We start from the raw sequence: 19,341 nt of genomic DNA, 5'->3' as shown, positions 1-19,341 counted from the left end.
GCACACTTGTAGAGTACAGGCTTTTCTAAAATGACTATTGCTAATGGACACTTTTCAATGTAAATGAAATGGAATTGAAACTTTTTACATTGTGATACTCTGGGTATCTAGATAGAAGTACAGTCAATGTTAGGGAAGTTCTAGCTCTGCTGTTTGAAGTGTGAAACATCTGCAGGTTGAAAGATAAGTATAAACTCATTTCTCATCTGAAAAGATTTTTAGCACTTAATTTTTGGCTAAAAAAAGAGGGCTACCATATTTTGGGGCAGACTTGCACAGAAAGGTGCCTTTCTGCTAGTTACCATCATTATATCAAATCAGAGTTTCTCAAAACTGCCAGCTTAATCCTAAAAAAGTACTTGAAATCAAGAGCTTCACCTTTTCCAAACATGCTTGGGATTTGTTTGTGCTGCTAACTTCTGCAAAAGCTTTTTTGCCATATTTCAAATTGTTTCCTTACCAAAGATGCCTGTCTTTTTACATTTCAGTTGGATCTTGGTAGTAGCTTCTCACATAAATTACTTGTATATTTTGACTGAAAGAGGATTGTAGTCAGTATTGTGTTATGCCTACTAGAAAATACCTAGCAAATTTCTGATTTCTCTACCAGTTGGGAAGAAAGTTCCCCTTGTGTTTCTTTGGAAACATGTGCAGTTTGGTGTAGTCAACTGCAGTTGGATTTTGGAGTGGCATAGACATGAGGACTTGATGAAAGAGTTGGTATTTAAGCCTAGAAAGTTCCTTCTTTCTAGAGCTCAAGGTGGGTCTGTGATCTTTCATGAACAGCAAGGAAAAAAGGGTGATTGTATAGAAGGCAGACATTTGTCAGATGTGTCCAGGAGAATGTTGCTTATTCTCTCATTTCAGTAAGTTGGTACCTCAGCCTTTGGCTGTGCTAGGTAGGTTTTGTCCCAAAGTATGTGTTACATGAGTACTTTGTATCTGTGAAACTAACATTGAGGAAAGTTCCCCAGCTGCTTCCAGAAAGAATTAATGAATGCCCCACCAAAAATAAAACTGAAATCACTGCAGTGCCAAGTGGGTGCATGGCATGTTACTTCTTTCAGCTACTGAATTGGAATTTGTTTACGTACTTGTGTGAAGTTGGTGTTGTGAAGGGTGTGGAGTACAACTTGTTCTTCATCACTTCATAGAAGAGTAAGCCTTACTGTGGTTAAGTAGGAAAGATGTTTTTAATCTTCCTTCACAGTGTAAGTAGAATTGTTTAAGAAACTTTGGATGAAGTCTCAGAAGGATGCTGTAAGTGGGAAATGTAAAGCTATTTGTTTCATTAAAAAAAAAGTAATCTTAATGTTATTGCTAAGAAACTCTTTGAGCAACCAAAGACATGAGAATCTGAAATCTGTTCAATAAAGAAAGATTGCCAAAATGCAGAAAAGCTCTGTGTATACTCAAAGACCTGTTTTGAGGTAGAACATTTCTTAATAAAGAAGTCTCTAATGAGTTAAAATATACTTAATATTGCATTATGCAATCTGTCTTTCCTATAATTCTGGCGCAGAAAAAAATTATATATGTGTTGGCCTTGTGTTCAGTTTGTGATGTGCAGAGGTTTATATTTGACTGCACAATTGAGTTGAAAAGGAAACTGTTAAAGGCTTGGTAACTGTGAAACTTGGATGCTTGAGAAAGTGACACAGATAGTGTGGTGAAACCTGGGGCAAGTGGTGCTGTATTTCATCATTCCCAGCAGTACTGTTGCCTTCTAGGAGGGAATTGTTAACCCACTGATGATTTATGTTAAAGCAGACTTTAAAAGAACTATGGAACCTGATGAGGAGGAAGTGTTAAGCTGGCTTTACTGTAAATTACTGAGCATGCTTCTGCAGCAAGATCCAGTTTCATACTGTGTGGTCCATTAGTCCTTGAAAGTCAGTGATCTGACTTACATTTTTCTCCATAGTTTTAGAAGGGAGTTATATAAGACATGGTTTAATTCTTCAAAGCTCTTCAAATGAGGTTGTGATTTCTTCAGGTTTTGTGCTGTTATGCTACTGCGATAAAGTAGCATGGGAACTGGTTTGCTTTTTTACTGTTTTTTTGCTATTTCTTCTTTGTCAAGCCACCTAGACTGGAGGAGATGTAAGTAGTTCAGGCTGAAGGGTGAGAAGCCGTAAGAAAAGAAGCTAACAATTGTCTTCTGCCTAGAAACTATACTGTCATTTTAACTTGATTAATGTATTGTGCTGTGGATAAAACTTTTGATTATAAAAATACTGAAGACCCTAAAAAATTATGCTAGCTATTCAGTATCCTGAGTGCACTTCTATACCATGCTGTAGCGTGAAATTACTCTACTGGAATAAGGAGAGGGGTGTTGAATTGCAGGATGAACTCTTGGACAAAGGCTATTTGAGTAGATGTCTGTTTACTTTTTTTATAATATTGGCAATTGGTTTTCTACAGGTTATGTGCATGAATAAGGAGCAAAAGGAGTTAGGATGTAAAGAGTTCAAATTATTTCTCAAGTGATAATTGTTACTGTGCTCCCTGTTTGCAGATACCAAAGGCATGCACTAATCACTTCCAAACTTGCTGTGTTGGTACACAGGCAGATTCTGTGTCTTTACTACTGAAGACAAGGTCAATTGGAGGGTGATAGAGACTGCCAGACTCAGTCTTACACTGTTTTCATAGTGTCTTGTTCAAAGGAAGTTTATAATATCATATAGACTCTGTTCAGTGGTACATCATTTCTTATGGTCATAAATCACTGTTTATCTACAAAATACTAGAGAAATCATTTGATGGAACACTGTCTTGATGGCTTCGTTTGTATTTAAAAAAAATACTTGAAGTATAATGTTCATCACGACCTGTTTGCTTCAGATGGTTCTTTGAAGTAACCACTGTATCTTGTGAATAAATTGGCTATGCTTTCCTTCTATTCATTATATGGCAGCCTGAGGCTTTTTAAATGTGAAAACCTTTGGTCATAATGAAGTAGGGTAAATGCGTGTGGTTGCGTGAAGGCAAAGTTCACAAATGTAAAAAGCATTGCACCAGATTCTTTTCGCCTGTGAGCTTTGGAGAAAGGAAATGGCTGATCTGAACAAGAGCTGAGTGCTTCCTCTACAGGTTACTAGTGTTGAGGAACTTGCATTCTGAGCTTGATATTAATTTTTCTCAACTAATCTTGAGTTCAGTCGCCTTCTCAAATACCAGCCTTTGCCTGTTCGTACAGTTCTTCTTGAAGCACCTTCTTGGTTCTGGCTATCATTTAAGACATTCTGAGGGAATCCTGTGAATGTCTTACTGCTCTACAAAACTCTCTTAAGTTCATTCCATGTTTTTTTTCTTTCTCAGACCTTTTCCCCCTCATATTAACTTTATTTGGGTAATTTCTATGATGAAATGGAAGAATTCTGGAGTTACGAGTTACTTGTAAAGAAAAGGCACTCTGTGATAAACAACATCATGGTGGTGTTGACACTAAATCTGCAGTTTCAAGTTTACTCTTCATGTATTGCATCTGTGGCTTTAATTGGCAGAAACAGCACATGCCTCGTCTTCCTGGGAGGAAGACCTGTCCCAAGCAGGTACTTAAGTTTTTTACCTTCTCAACCTGCATCTTCTCATATCTGCTAGCACCAAGGCAAACATTGGATATGGTGATGTGTCTTTTGATCTTCTAGGAATCTTTTACTCCTCTGATAGGACGCTTCTTAAATCAGAAGGAGGCTCAATTAAGGCACCTGCATATATTCTGTAATGGATTGCATGGAACACAACAGCAGTGGATTGCTCAACTGATGCCTAGTTGGTGCTTGTAGTGCTGTCTTGATGATATTTGTGTTTATCTACGTGTCCAAGAGTGGATTCCTGTTATGTATCAAGGAGAAGCAGAAGATACCAATTGTCACTGCTTCACTGACAGCTTTTGCTGTTATGCTAAAAAAAAAAAGCAAACAAATGAAAATACAACTCCACACGTCTTCATGAGACAGAATCCAGTAAAATTCAAAGCACTTTCCATGATACTGTTTTTGGTCATCTTTCCTAACAAGATTCTCATTTCAAGCTCAACACTTGTGTTAAATCTTCTGGTAGTCTTCTAAGAGGTGCTGATCAAGTATCAAGTTTGGTGTATCAAGACAGCAGAGAATGTACACCACTTCTGTCATTTTTGAGGTTATCTGGGTGTCACTTTAATTGCTTTCTTAAATACATGGATCTTAGTAGTGGAGGATTAGGTTATAGAATGTCTGAACATATTGGATGTGCACCTTGAACCTGATTGGGATGCATCTCCAACTCTTAGTGGAGCTAGACAGTGTCACTGCATTGCCATTCAGTCTTTGAAAGATCATCATGATGGATGGAATTTCTTGAGGTATATGGAGGAGAGTGTATGTCTCTCCTGTTTTCAAGAAGTACAAAAAGGAGGATCTGAGGAGCTTATGGGCCAGTCAGCTTGGTCTCAATCTTTGTGAAGCTGGTAAGGTGAATAATCCCAGAAACCATTACCAAACACACAGGACAGTAGGTAGTATGGTTTTATGAAGGGGAATTCGTGCCTGATTAAGTTAATAGCCTTCTCTAACAAAATTACTATCTCAGCATACATGGGGACAGCAGTTGATCCTGTGTATAAGCAAGGCTTTTGACACCATCTGTGATAACATAGACAACATGTTGAAGTACACCTTAGTAGACAGTAATTTGTACTGAAAACTGACTGAGCTGCCAGGCTCAGTGTTGTCATCAGCTGCATGAACTCCAGCTGGTGTCCCTAGGTAGGTAACACTGGGGCCAGTAGTGGGGAACATCTTTGTTAATGACTTAGTTGATGGGACAGTGTATCCTTCAAGAACCTTGTGGATGATACAAAACTGGAGGAGTGGCTGATCCATGAGAAGATTGTGCTGCTATTGAGAGGCCTTGATGGGCTAGGGAATGAGCTGAGAGGAAGTTTAACAAAGGGAAATAGCTGGGTCCTGAACCTTAGGAAGGCTAAGCCCATGCTCTAGTATAGGCTGGGGCCTGACCAGCTGGAAAGCAGCTTTGCAGAAAAGACCCTGGGGGTTGTGGTAGTCAGCAGACTGAACATGAGCCATCAGTGTACCCGGTGGCAAAGAACGTCAATGGCATCCTGGGCTGTATTAATGAAAGCACTACTGTGAGGTTGAAGGAGGTGATCGTCTTTTCTCTCAGCCCTGGTGAGATGCACCAGGAGTGCTGAGTCTAGTTCTGGGTGCCCTGGTACAAGAGCTGTACACACCAGGAAGAGCCCAGAGAAAGGCTTTGAAGCTGATGAAGGGACTGGAGTGTCTGGCATACAAAGAGAGGGTAAGAATTTGGGTTGTTCACACTGGAGAAAAGAAGGCTCAGATGGGATCTTGTGTATGTAACTAACTGAAGGCAAGAGTGAAAAAAGACAGGCAGATGCTTCTCATTGGTGCCCAGAGACAAGGTATTATATGCACAAATTAAAATACAAGAGAATATTTGAGCTAAAGAAAAGACACTTTTGTCATAGATGTTGTTGAGATGTAGTAGAGTTGCCGCCTTGGAGATGGTCAAAATGTGACTGGCCATGGCCAGGAATAATCTGCTTTAGCTGACCCTGTTGTGTAACAAGGGCTTGGACTAGGCAGTCTGTAGAGGTCTCTTCAAACCTTCATGCTTCTTCATCTTTTCACTTTACCTTCAAGTCCAGGGCCAGCTTGTAGCCATTTACTTGCTAGCAGGCAAGCTCATCTGAACTGGTACTGCAGTGCCAGGGCAAGTTGCATTTCATGTAAGTCTGGGAGCACCAAGACACTACAGCAAACAGTGCTGTAAAGGTGCTGATATATGTGGATGCCTGTATGCAGAAGCACTGAGATCCCAAATCCACATACTGTAATTTGGAATCTTCAGTTGTGATTTTTATATCCATTTGCCAGCAGAGCTGTCCTAATCACTTCCTAGAATTTCTTGCTTCAGGCTGTTCACAAAGGGAAAAACTTGTCACAGAATCTGCCTTTTAGAAATGGATTAACTTCAAATCATAGCTGAGTAACTGCAGACTCCCTTAGGATTAGGTTAAACGTGAGTAAATGCATGGTTCACCACAGGTCATGGGAAGCATGTGAAACTGCTGCTTCAGGGTAGGTACTTGCCAAAGAACAGGTTGTTTATTCAAGAGTGCAGTGGGGTTTGGCTGAGGATGTGATCTACAGAGCACATATGATTGTTTCCATCTTCATCAGTCTTGATTTTGGAGCTCTCAAAGTGGCACATATGGCATCTGTCTTTATTTCTGCAAAATTTCACAGTGCAAATTCTAATAGAGAGTGTTGTGCATTTGGTGTTTTGTCAGTGATCATCTGCTTGTAGTCTCAATTAGAGAAAAAGAGCTGTGTAAAGAATACTTCCAGCTTAGAAATCAGCAATGGTTTGGCCGGGCTGTTGATGTAGATGCTCACTGAAGATGAGTTTGTCCTATCTAGATGGCGAAGGAAAAGTGGAGGACAAAATACTGATAAAATTCTGGTGAAGTTGTAATTCCATCCAGATTGGTTTCTCAGGCCGAATAGTTCGTGTTCCCTTTGAGTAGGTTTCTGCTGGTGGAGTCAGTTTGTTCTAGGAAACCTGCTGCTGTTGGTAACATTAAGCAGTAGGGACTATTGGTGTGACACTGGTGGGGTCAGTGTGCTGTTGCCCCTACCCTTGATGTGCTGTGTAAATGCCCAGCTGTTGGGAGCTGCTCAGTGGCGTGATTGTCTAAGGCTTGACAGATGCCATATGAGAGGTTATAAATGAGGTGCTGTGCTTTGGAGACCAGGACTTCAATTTTTAACAACTGCTACTTATATCTGCTATTCCCAGTACCTGGTGCGTTGCTGTGATCTACAGTGACAACTACAATGGCATATGTTTAAAGAGAAGGTGGCCTTTAACCCAAAAATAGCTTGCTTTATGGGAGGTGATAACACAAGTCCTATGAGCTGTCATCCTCATCTTGGTGTTTTAATACATAGAAATTCTGTGCCAGAAAAGTTCTTGCTCTTTCTGTACTGTGTATATTGAAGGGGAGAATAAGAGACACAGAATTTGTAGGACTCCAGCAGATGATATTCTTAGGGAACTGATTTATGAATCTCTCATGCAATTCAGAATGGATTATATATGAGCCCTGACTTGTGGACTGTGTACATCACATTCCCAATTGTCCATTCCACCCTGCCATTTTTGCTGAAAGAATAATGCAAGTGTTTGAGTACCAGTGTCTGAGTCTGTACAGCTTTAAATTTGTACTCAGTTTTTTCTCAGCATGGTGTGCTTTTAAGCTAAGAGTGGGAGCTGCTCAAAAAACCATTTCTGCAGTGCCACACTTGAAAAGATGGATGGGTTAAACGTGGGTAAATAAAAAATAATACTGGCTGTCCTCATTTGGAAAGTCCACAGACATGATTTATAAAAAGATCACATACTATGAGAGGTGCTTGTGTGTAGTGGGGCCAGTGATGATAGTGTGTTTTGAAGAACTGTAGTTATTTCTGAAAAAAGTAGTTTCTTAAGAACATTTAAAACACGTAGTTCTCATATTGCCTTTGGAGATTTATTCACTTGATATTCTTGATCTTGCCATAAAATACTAAGGTTTTGGCATCATCAATTCATAAACATACTTGGAGGTAATGTGTTTTAAAGTGAATTTCTGGTATTTGTGACTTTTAACCAAGGACGACGTAGTAAGACTTGTAGGTGATTAACTGCAGTGAATTAATTCTAAGGAAGAGAGACGTGGGAGGACAGCAGAGAGGCTGTAATAAAAGAACTTCATCCAACATAAAGAAACTTCTGTGGTTGTGTTTTGGGGGTTTTATTAACAAGATAACCCACTTTCCTCTACAACTTTGAAATGTTACTTAAAACACAGCTTTAAAAAATACAAATATAATAGGTGTTTTACGTATGGTTGATATTTCTGTAATGGCGTGAACAATTTAATTTTCATGATTCGTGGAGACTTTTTGGAATAATCACTTAAACTACTACGATGTGAATGAAAGGTTTTGAAATGTGACTGTATATATGGGGTTTCTTTATGCTAAGAAACATGGAGCATTTACAAGGAAAATGTCTCAACACAATACAGTTTTTGTGTAAATTTAAGTACTGTGATATGGGTGTCTTAGTCTCCTGTGCAGGGAGAGATTTACTATCTAGCTGCTAGGCTTTACTTTTATGCTACAAGTGGTTTTGTAGCTTCTATACTTTGCTTAGTGCTTTAGTATCTGAAGTTTGTTATTATTAAAATATTGGTATCAGCAAAGTATAGCCATTTTCCTTGAGTTTCCTTGAGTTATGCGAAACCTTTCATTTAAAAAGCCTACTGTATAACACGGAGGATTATTAAATCTTTTTATCAGTCTTTTTTAGTTTCTGATTAGCAAGAGTACTTGCTACAAGAGAGTACATATTTAAATGACAGTTATCCTACTGATATCTTTCCGCTTGAATAAAATTTGCACAGTTGGTATAATTCTTACTATGTCAGGAAGAAGCTGGAGGCTTTGTATGTTTGGGAGCAAAAACTAGCATTTAGGAGTGCCACTTCATTATTTTGAGTTTTGTTGTTTATGCAAAGTTACTGTTCAGAGTGAATGTAACTGTGGCTCTTGGCAGAATGTTTCTGCTGGAAGTTAATAACCTGAAGTATAAGCAATTACATGAGATGTAGTAATTTTCACATTCTGTAAGATACAATCCAGATGTATTTGAAATATCTGTGAACAGCGTTATTTGTTACTCTTCCTCACAAGAAATGGATCTCGGAGTGCTACCCTCACCTCCTCCACAGAAAATTCTCTTTGTACTTGATCAATGCTCAGAAATCCTCTTTGGTTCCCCATACATGCTGATCTCTATATCCATGAGATAAAAAATCCAAAGAGTGAAGATCTTCAATTAGTCAACATCAAGGTTTACGTCGATTGTGTTGCAGGTGCATTGGTTGATTCCATTGAAGCTCGACATTAGTGCACATGTGCCCTTTTTCTGAGTATCTAAAATCATGGAGACTGTGAGGAAATACTGGATGAGAGAAAATGTCTGGCTGGAAGAAACATCAGAAACAACAGTCTCAAAAAAAGGTGTAAGACTGTCTACACAGGAAGGTAGGCTGTCTTCAGTGAAGATCTTTCTTTAACCTTTCTGGAAAGAAGGCATATTTCTTCCTTAATGTGGAAAGCTAAAGGAATATAAAGCAAGTTGCCACTGTTGGTTGTTTGGGGTTTTTTTTGTTTGGTTGGTTTTTGGTTTGGTTTGTGGTGTTTTTTTTTTGTTGTTGGTTTTTTTTTGTTGTTTTTTTGTTGGTTTTTTTTTTGTTGTTGGTTTTTTTTGTTTTTTTTTTTTTTGTTTTTTTTTTTTTTTTTTTTTTTTTTGTTTTTTTTTTGTTTTTTTTTAGTTAGATGTCCTCTGCAGATTATTGGTGGATTACATAAGGCAGTAAAAACATTAGTTCTGTTAGGCAACTGCATTTTAAGAAGTAGTATCTCTGTAAGATTAACCAAGGACAGCCTTTTGTTCATACTAACTCCATCACTTCAAGTGTTAGGAAGTAGCATCTTTGAGTTAAAATTCCAGGAGGGATGATCTGGTAAGTGGACTTAGCCAGGATCTGGCTAACAACTGGTATGTTCACAGTGAAAGATAGCATTTGTACTGTACAACTGGATCATAAGGAGGAGTAAGGAAACTGTAAAATAAGTAGAGGAGGGAGAAGGATGAGAAACATCATTGTAGGTACAGCAAGAGTTACAGCAAGGATGTGGTGCTTCTGCTCTGCAGTGAGAATGGGGAGTGTAAAACATGCTGAGGGCCGACAGTTTAAGTCTGTGAGGTAACATGTAAGCCAAGAGCTGACAGGTGTAGCAGCTGATTTATGAACTACTTTTTCAAGAGAGCTTTTTTAGTTGGAGTGATCTGTATTGGGATTAACTGCTCCAAATAACCCATTTGGAGACCCACAAGAAATGCTCTAGGTATCTCTGCTCACAGTTGCTCCTACTGATGTTTTCCTCATGTGAAATGATTTGCTTTCTTTAGTGCAGTCCCCAGACTTGTCCAAAAGCTTTCAGAAAACCAGTTTCTCACTAAATTAGTTGTGTGGTGACCACAGTGTTATCTTAGAGTATTGGTTTGCTTTGAATTTGTATTGTACTACAGCTGCTATAAACTTTCCAATTGATTATGCTTGTACACAGCATTATTTTTAAGGGCATGTTGCTTCAGCAGAGCAAGCATACAGAATACCTGTTACAATCTGCTTTTTGAATGACAAATGCAAACTAGACTCACTCAGACAAATGGAGGAAGTTTTTTCATCTGGAATTCAGTGTTTCAGACAGCCTGTGTGATCATTTGTACTATTGACCCTAGAAAAAGTATCACTTGTTTTATTTCTAGATTAGCTGTTAGCAGTGCTACCAGCGATGGACAGCAGCAGCTTTACATATAGTAGTGCAAAATTACTGCTTTATGGTTAGCCAGTCATCATAAGCTGGTAGCTCTGTGGCACAATTCCTGGGAGTAAAAGTGTGCTTAGCCACCACACACTGAGAAATGCTGAAGTTGGTGACTAACCATGATACCATGGGATGTGTCTTCTACTGCAGATTACAGATTTTTGTCTTCCCCTGTGTAATGTGAGCATATGCACACATTTAAAAATGGTTTTCTCGGGGAAGCAAAAGTGATTACTGTTGGCTCAGTTGAATAAATTTAAAAACAGCGGTACCTACATGTGAATTGCTGCTAGTTTTAAAGCAACACTTTCAGTGGATGTTACACAAAACAGTAAAGCTATGTCCTTGACATCTATATATGTCAAAGATAAGAAATTTAAGGTGACTTGTGTCAAGTAAAAGGCTGTCTTTCCGGTTTTCCTGGTTTTATTTTCATGGTGTGAGGGTTGTACAATATTTTTTATTTGTGATTTTTTTACTGCATTCAGATGTTAGCCATCTACTAACATGTAAACGATGGAAGTTGTCTGTATGAGGCTGACTGGGCTTTCACAATTGGAGTAATTTATTTGAATATTCTCTGTGGGCTTGTTCATACCTCATTGGGTGAGGGAAATCTGTGTCTGCTGTATAAAAAGTTGTGGAGCAGAAACTTTTCAAGTGAGAACAAAGGAAGCAGTTGCAACTAAGTTAGTGTACAGCTGCCATGATTAAAAATGGAAATATTCAGTCATTTGCATACCCTATGCCTTTTCTATTTTACACTGATAAATCTGAATGTTAATATCTTATGTTTCAAAGCAGGTAGATGGGACATTTTTTAAATAATGGAGAAATGTTGCTGTAAAAAAAAAATCTACCAGTCTGAGCCTTGCTGCAGAATTTTTTGGTTCTTCTCTGAACTGTCTGAGCTTATAGATGCTGTGATCTTCGATATTAATTTACATAAAATTATAGTAAGTAACAGGAAATGCAATTTTCTAGGTGGCTGCCCATAAACACCTTCCTATGTGGATTACATTGGAAGAGCCTGAACTCAAAACCTTTTGTGCAGGGCAGGTGTGCCAGCTGGCTTGTGTGCTTGGCATGTTTTTTTCTTTGTCTGGATAAAAAGCAGGTCTCAATTCATGCCAGTCACCTCTTGGCTATAGACAAAGATGCTTCTTGTCTTTATTAGGCTGTAGTAGAAGACTTTTTCTAAAGTGTAGCTGCCCTTTCCTCCTGCCCTTTTCTCTTCGTGTAGTTAATTGAATTTATGAGCTGTTTTTGAGTCTATTGGCAGCTTCTTTATTTGAAACTTCCTTCCCTTTTCCATCCAGAAAGGTATGGTCAAAATGCCCTGGACTGAAATGCCATTAATCATGTGATGGGGCCATGCTAGATACAAGAGATTATCAGAAGTGTGCCTCTGCTACCATTCTTAAGTATTTTTGCAGGCCTGAAAGTTCAGATCTAAGCATCAGCATTTGTAGGGATGGGAACTTCAGATTGCAAATTTACCACATGGGCAGAGCTGAACTGGGTCTGAACCTGGGATCCTCCATCATGGTGTCTTTAGAGACCCTTCTCAAGAAGGGAGTACAAGTTCCTTGCCAGGCTGTATGTCTGGCTCATCCATCACAAGCCATCAAGTAACCCTTTTCAGGAAGGCTATGAAAGTGTCTCTGTGAGCAACAGGAGACATTCTTGTTTGTGCTATCATTGTGTCAGAGTGTTTTTTAGTGCTGCACTGTTTCTGGGGAAGGTTTAGAATGGTGTGGAGAGCATAGAATCAAAAGTGAAACAAGGAACCATCTTATTATAGTGGAAATCTTCATTGTTTTGTAGGTTCAGCTTTCAGCTCTGTTGTGTTGGCTGGCTTTGTGTGTGTGGATGATTTACCACTGTCTCAGAAATGGACTGATACTGGAGACAGCTCAAGAAAGGCTTGGTTTGGTGTTAAGTGCATGCCGCAGACCAGCTGCAAACCCTGTTCAAAATGTTGTCATCAAAGGCCTTCTCCAGAACTCTGAGCCAGCAACTGCATTATATTTTTGCAGTCTTAATTTATTTGGTACTAAGCTCATAAATATTTTTCAGGGCATATTTATACCACTTCTGCATGATGTGATATTTGATACTGCTTTATGCACCTTCTTATCACTCTCTTAGATAAAATATTGTTGTAGCAAAGACTTCAAGTATTGACATAGTACTCTTGTGGACTGTTTTTATTGTTGCTTCTCCATTTCCCATGAGGCATTTAGAGTATTGGTTCAGGGCATGTACTAGATGTTTCTTTGTGTTGTGAAAGATATTCCTAATTTGGTCACAAGGACTTTCTGTTATTAATGTCAATGTGGTTTTCTGGCACAAGGACAAGATTCAACTGCTGTTAAAAGGCAGTTTGTCATTTGGTCTTTAGGTATCCAGTCTTTTCTTGATGATGCCTGCCTATTTTGAAGTTGCACAGTAGCAGTTTCCTTTGGGTACTGTGTAGCAAAGCCATTTGCAGATGGTTTCTGGATATCTCAATCTGTCAATATGGAGTTATCTAGATGATATATCTAGATATAGAGAGTTTGGATATTCTGAAAAGTACAGCTATTTGTCAATTTCTCGAATAGACATAAGGGTGACAAGTCTAGTGGATGCTGCTTCTGCTGTGCTGGAAAAGTGGTGTCACGAACTCAATGTCTCAGTACCAGTATGTAAAGTTTCCCATTTGGTCATTTGGCATTGAGAACGGAGCAGATAATATTAAACATGTCCTCAGGAAATCAAACCTGTGCCAAATGTCAACACAGATTGCTTCCCAAACTGCCTGTATACGGTGGCTTTTGACTTGTGTTTGCACTGGAAGTGCTGGTAACTTCTTACTGAATTCTGTTAGGAGCAACTGAAACAAAAATACTTAAATGTAGCATTCGTAACAGATAAATTAACAGGCTGAAGTATTTTTTTTAAAAAAGAATAGACACCGTCTAACCACTTTATAGTACATTACAGTAATTCAGTTCCTTGCAGTTGTTTCATTGAAGGAAATACTGTATTGGTGTTTGGAAGGTTGTCATTGAAACAGAAGCCTATTATGAAATATTTTACCCAACTGATGTAGTAATAGGATGTGGAATCAATGTAGTAATTTAGCTTCCATAAATGCACCAGAGAATTTAAGCCTTTTACTTGAAAAATTTGCATCCTTGCTTTGTAGGTAGTAGGCTGTTGAGTTCACCTTCCATTATGTATTTCACCGTGCCTTTGTTATGGATATTTCTTAATCTTTTTGTATCGCTGTTCTGACTTTTATTCTTTTGTCATTTCATTCAACTTACTACTACATGGAATATAGAAAAAAATCAAACTAAAATTTCGGGTACTGTAGTTCTTGCCTACTGTTCTTACCTTTGATAGGCCTCTTTTTCTCTTTGTCTTAGGAAAAATTTCTGTAGCAGGGGTCAGTGGTGTATGGCATAGCATGTAGCACAGATTTCCATTTCATGATGAGCCTGTAGGTGCCACTATGATAGCTGCAGAAGATGATAGAAGAATTCTAGTCATCATTGTTTACCTGGAAAATAGGCACTTTCCCTTAGCCTGTCCATTACAAAAGAGGACACAAAATATATCTCGGTGTAATCAGATAATTACAAACTCGTGCTCACAGAGAAAAAAGTAATTCAGAATTGGAGTGAATTGCATTCTTGCTACTTACAATTTAAAAAGAAATTAAGGTGTGTGTGCCTTATATTTATTCCAGTCTGTATTTCTCAACTATTCATTTTAAGGCATTTATTCAAAGTTTACTTTAAAAATGTCGTTTCCAATGGAAATAAACTGCACAGGAATGGAAGAGCAGTGCAGCCTTTGTGGAGTCTTTGCTTCAAGTAGTACCAAGTGTGAAAGATGCTTTTTAACTTTCAGAATTACTGCACTTGACAAGAATATATAGTGGTTTATGAGCATGTACAATTTTAATCTTTAGGGTATAGGAGGAGAAATGAGCACTACACTTGCTTGTGTAAATGAGGAAGGCTAAAGCCCATTTCCTCCTTCTTGGATTCTTGCTGCTCAGCTCATTGTTCTTCTGTAATGAAATAAAAGGTGTAGGTAGTGACCTGTGAAAAGGTTTGAGGTTTGAATTCTGATTAAGAGGCTTCTGAAACTGGTGACCCCAGGAATTAATTCAGTCTTTTTGTAATGAAATTAGAGATTTGTTGATGACTTCAGTGACTCTTTTGTGATACCTTCAAGTTTTTTCAACTCAATGGCAAGAGAACAAACACACTGTTTTCCTAGAATAATTCTGTTTGAAATTAGCTTGTGGTCAATATCATGGTATTTCCAGATACCTCAGCGCAATTTTTGGAAATTATAAAATTATGAAGAATGCTGTAGCTTTTAGAAATAGTAAAATATTACTGCCTTTAAGATGGCAGTGATGACTCTAGAATACAGATAATAGCAAATCCAAGAGACAGATTTTGCAACTAAATTTGCAGTTAATGTGGACACAGAAATTATGGTTTATATTTCCAGATAATTTGCTCCCTAAAGCAGCAGACAAATCTGGGATTATTTTCCTGAATTACTAGCAAGAGACTGAAGCATAAGCATGAAAAGTAAGGGGAAAAGATACTGTGATTTTTCATTAAGTATGTCTGTAATAATGTCTCGTTTGCATTTTCTCAGCTGTTGCTTTCACTGAATACTTGTTTCCAAGTGTAATGTTCATAGTAGCTTCCAGAATGACAATTATTTTCTTGAACTGCAAAAGCCAAAACCACTGCAGACTTCTGAATGTGGAAGAACTTGGCATCTTTTATATCTTGGTATTCTCCATCTCCTCAAGATTCAGAGTATTTGATTTCACTGTTCATGTCAGCTGATGGAAGACCCTCATATGAGGATGTCCCAGGTGTGTCCACTGCCAGTGCCCACTGCTGATGAGATGAGTAATTGGGCATTGGTGCACTGCGGGGGAACTGGGAGGAAATCACTCATAACCCTGGATACTGTCACTAGCACTTAGCCAAAGCAGGGACCAGGCATGTGTGGCTCAGGGGTGGTGATGCCATTCTTTTTGGTTGTAGCATGGTCTTTGTCCAGATATGAAGCCATGCTCCTGAGTGTGCAGTAATAGAAACATTTATATGTAGAGTTTGGTGGTGGGCTGTGCTTGTTCAAGAAATGAAGCAGACTTTCTCCCTTTACACACAATTCACTGATAATGAGGTTACTAGCAGCCAGATGAGGATAACTTCGGGATACTTGGAAATTGCAGTGAAAATCAGCAAGGAAATAACGCCTACACAGTTGCATATACACACTGCGACCATGCTACCTGAAGCAGATGCTTCTGCTTTTAAACTTTTTTTAGAGAGGAGAATCTTCAAATATTTTCTGAGGGTGTTGATTGCTTTCAGTGAACAGATGTCTGAGGCAGGCCAGAGAACAACTTGTTTGCCTTCGTCCATTTACTTGTGACTTCTTCACATTCCTTTATCACTTTGTAGTTATTTGAAGTCCAGTAACATTTTATTGTATTTTATGAGATTTTGCTACCAAAACTCATTTCTTATGAGATTTGCTCAGGGCTTTCCAGAATGTGTATGTTTATAAATTTTATTACACTTTTGAGATATTTACAGTGGCTGTGTGTGACTTGGGCGCGTCGCTTTCTCTGCTCTCTTTGAAATAGTGTTTGCCATTTTTGCTGGTTGTGCTGAATTAGGTTAAATAAAGTGGTGTCCTTCAAATTGTATACTTTGATCTTCTAGACCAAGGTTTATTCCCTTCTCCCTTCTCTCCCAAAGTATATCTTGAAATGGATGCATGCACTGTCAATTTGTGCTTTTTAAAAATTTTGCTGTCTCCCTACAATTCTATTTTACTCTTGCAACCAGCTTTTTAAATTAGGATCATCTTACTTTTAACCATTGAAGTTTTCAGTTTTTGCCATCTAGAGATTTCACCTAATGATGAATGTAGCCATTTCCGTGCTATGCTTACAGTCAGGTCTCATGTTTAAGTCCCTTCTGTGTTTTGGGTGTATATACATAGATCATATTTCTTACTGTAATGTTGTTCTTGTTAAGTAAAGTGGCTAGTTGGTTACTTGCTGGATATGGCAGGCATGTTTCAAATGAAGGTTGAGCATTGCATAAAAGGTTTAGAAATACTAGGTGGCATTTGTGAGCCATGGACCTGGAATAGTTGTCATGAAATGCACAGATCCTAACGTTTGTCCTTACTGTAAATGTCAGACTTGTGTAGTGTGAGTTAAAAACTGTATGACTGAATTTTGAGTCTTAAACCTAGGAATGAAAACCAATGTTGTTGACAGTGTCTGGTTTCAGAAAGTACTAGCCTTCAGGAAGTCAATGTACAGATTTTTGTCAAAAGATGGAACCTTCATTCTAGGCAGCAATGCCTTTCAAACAAAACAGAAATCATTAATAGTACAGAGCAACCTGCCAAAAAACCACAGAAGTTTCTGCTGTTTCTCCATCGTTATGGGACGTTCTTGCATTCTCTTTTTCAAAGCACCTTTTTGTAATTGGCTCAGTTTCAATGCTTAAAAATAAATAGCATAAATTAAGTTATATTTTGGAATTTTTACTGAAGATATTAATCATGTGTACTTGAACACCTTCTACTGTAAGCTGCCTGAGATTAACCCGTTTCTCTGCCACATCACTAGTTAAAACGGGTGATCAAAAATATCTGTGAAAGGGGAAGTAAATTATGTGAAGATATGTCCAATTTTTTTCCAAATCAAGTAGTTATTTTTGTATAGTTTCTCTAGTTTGCTCGAGTATTCTTTTCAGTGTATTAGTTTCTGTTAAAATGATAGTAAAGCAAAACTTAAGCACATACTGTTTTTTACATGTAGGTTTCTACAATCCAGGAACTTGTTACTGGTTATGAAGCCTCTTTGAAAACTTGTGACCTTTTTAGTACATGTGGTAAGTTTCTGTGGTCTTACGTTAATTACCCTGTAACTGCTAATACTGTTCGTGGAAGTTATCAAGAACTGTTAAAGTGCTGATACTTTTTGCAAAAAAAATAGTTACTATATTTTCTAGTAAATGGATTCATTACAGGAAATATTTGCTGAGTTTGTCAAGCTTTGTTTTTGTGTTCATTTTTCAAATGCAGTCTTCAGCTTTACTGGTTATTGTAACCTTTCCCATTTTGTTGCAGAAAATGGAGAGAAAGAGCCCCCAACAACACTGCTTTGGGTTCGGTATTTCCTGGCACAGCACTTTGACAAACTTGGCCAGTGTTCTTTGGCCTTGGATTACATTAATGCTGCAATTGCAAGCACTCCAACATTAATAGAACTATTCTATTTAAAAGCAAAAATTTACAAGGTAAAAGGGGAATTTGGACATGTGGAGTACCTCATGTATAAAAAAAATCAACCCATCAAACTGGTGTGAATGTGTGGGTAATATTTCAGTTTGCAGTGGTTATGGGCATCAGTTTTCATGTGGGTTTCTTTTTGGGCACTGTTTTGTCAGGAAGAAAATGAAAACCCTTTTCTTTGGGTTTTGCAAAGCCAGTTACAACTTACAGTGAATTGTAATGGTGAAAAAAATCTGGGAGTGGGAGGAGTTAGAATAACACTAGCTTTTAGTTCTGATGGAGAAATACCAGCAACAAATACAGATTTCAGGAGATGGTCAATAGTGGGCTTCTACTGAAAATTAACTATTTAATTTCTTCCTAACAGCATGTAGGTAACATCAAGGAAGCTGCCAAATGGATGGATGAAGCACAGTCTTTGGATACTGCAGACAGATTTATCAATTCTAAATGTGCTAAATACATGCTGCGAGCAAATATGGTGAAGGATGCAGAGGAGATGTGCTCTAAATTCACAAGGGCAAGTATATTACTTTAGTTAAGAGGTGTTCTGCTTGCCTCTGGTGGTTTTTCACTCATAATTTTTGGTCAAATGTCTTTTATTAATATCCATTTTTATTATAATGCTCTTACGCCTGGTGGTAAGGAACTACATAGAATGGTTTGTAGTGGCAAGGGCGTTTTAAAGATGGAGTAGTCCAATGCCACTGCCATGGGTGTGGACATCTTTGTCTAACTCAGGTTGCTCAAAGCTGCATCCAACCCAGTCTTGAACACTTACAGGGACAGGGCATCCACAACTTTCCTGGGTATGTACGATCCAGCATATTGCCACATCCTCGCAGTAAAGATTTTTTTCCTTATATCCAGTGTAAAGCTACCCTCTTTTAGCTTAAAACTTTTGCTCCTTCTGCTGTTGCTACTGACTGGTGAAAAGTCTCTTCTTGCCTGTCTTACGAACTTCCTTTATATACTGGCGTGCTGCTGTAAGGTCTCCCTGGAGCCTGCCTGCTCTTCTCCAGGATGAACCCCAACTCTCTCAGCCTTTTGTCACAGGACAGGTGTTCTAGCCTTTTGAGTTTTCATGGCCTTTCTCTGAATCTGCTGTAACAAGCCCATATCCCTCTTGTGCTGGGGGCCCCAGAGACAGATGCAGTATTCCAGCTGTGCAGACCCAGTAAATACTGGAAAAAATGGTAGTTCAAAGGAGTATTTTTTATTGCCATACTTCAAAATACCACTTTTGAAATTAATCTGATGACTACCTTGTTGTTTCCCTTTAGTACTATCTGATCTAACTGCACAGGAATGTATACTATATTCATTATGATTTAGCATTAACATAAATTAATTTAGACTTGAACATTTAATTTCTTTAAGCTAGTATTACACACAAAAATTTTGTTAAAGCAAAGTCTATCCTTGAAAGATGGGATAAGCACTTTAAATTATATATTTTTGACATGGAACAAAATTTGGATTCTTAAATACCAGATTTTCATACGATTTATGT

At 38.2% G+C, this 19,341-nt stretch overlaps 1 protein-coding gene across 4 annotated transcripts in view; it reads left to right on the top strand.

The window, feature by feature from the left end:
- The window catches only part of NAA16 (N-alpha-acetyltransferase 16, NatA auxiliary subunit), a 62,203-nt gene that overhangs the window by 32,408 nt on the left and 10,454 nt on the right, over positions 1 to 19,341 (top strand). For 3 of the 4 annotated variants that reach the window (XM_039568194.1, XM_039568214.1, XM_039568204.1), the window contains 3 exons: positions 17,353 to 17,425; positions 17,664 to 17,833; positions 18,196 to 18,348. In XM_039568194.1, the coding sequence (XP_039424128.1) occupies positions 17,353 to 17,425; positions 17,664 to 17,833; positions 18,196 to 18,348 (396 nt within the window). Of the gene's footprint in view, positions 1 to 8,956; positions 9,129 to 17,352; positions 17,426 to 17,663; positions 17,834 to 18,195; positions 18,349 to 19,341 lie in introns of those variants that run through there. The other variant, XR_005604058.1, reaches the window with a different exon arrangement.

This window comes from Corvus cornix, chromosome 1, assembly GCF_000738735.6.
Source record: "Corvus cornix cornix isolate S_Up_H32 chromosome 1, ASM73873v5, whole genome shotgun sequence".
NCBI lineage: Eukaryota > Metazoa > Chordata > Aves > Passeriformes > Corvidae > Corvus > Corvus cornix.
The sequence above is the reverse complement of the archived record's forward strand: the minus strand, read 5'-3'. Positions and strand labels throughout refer to the sequence as shown.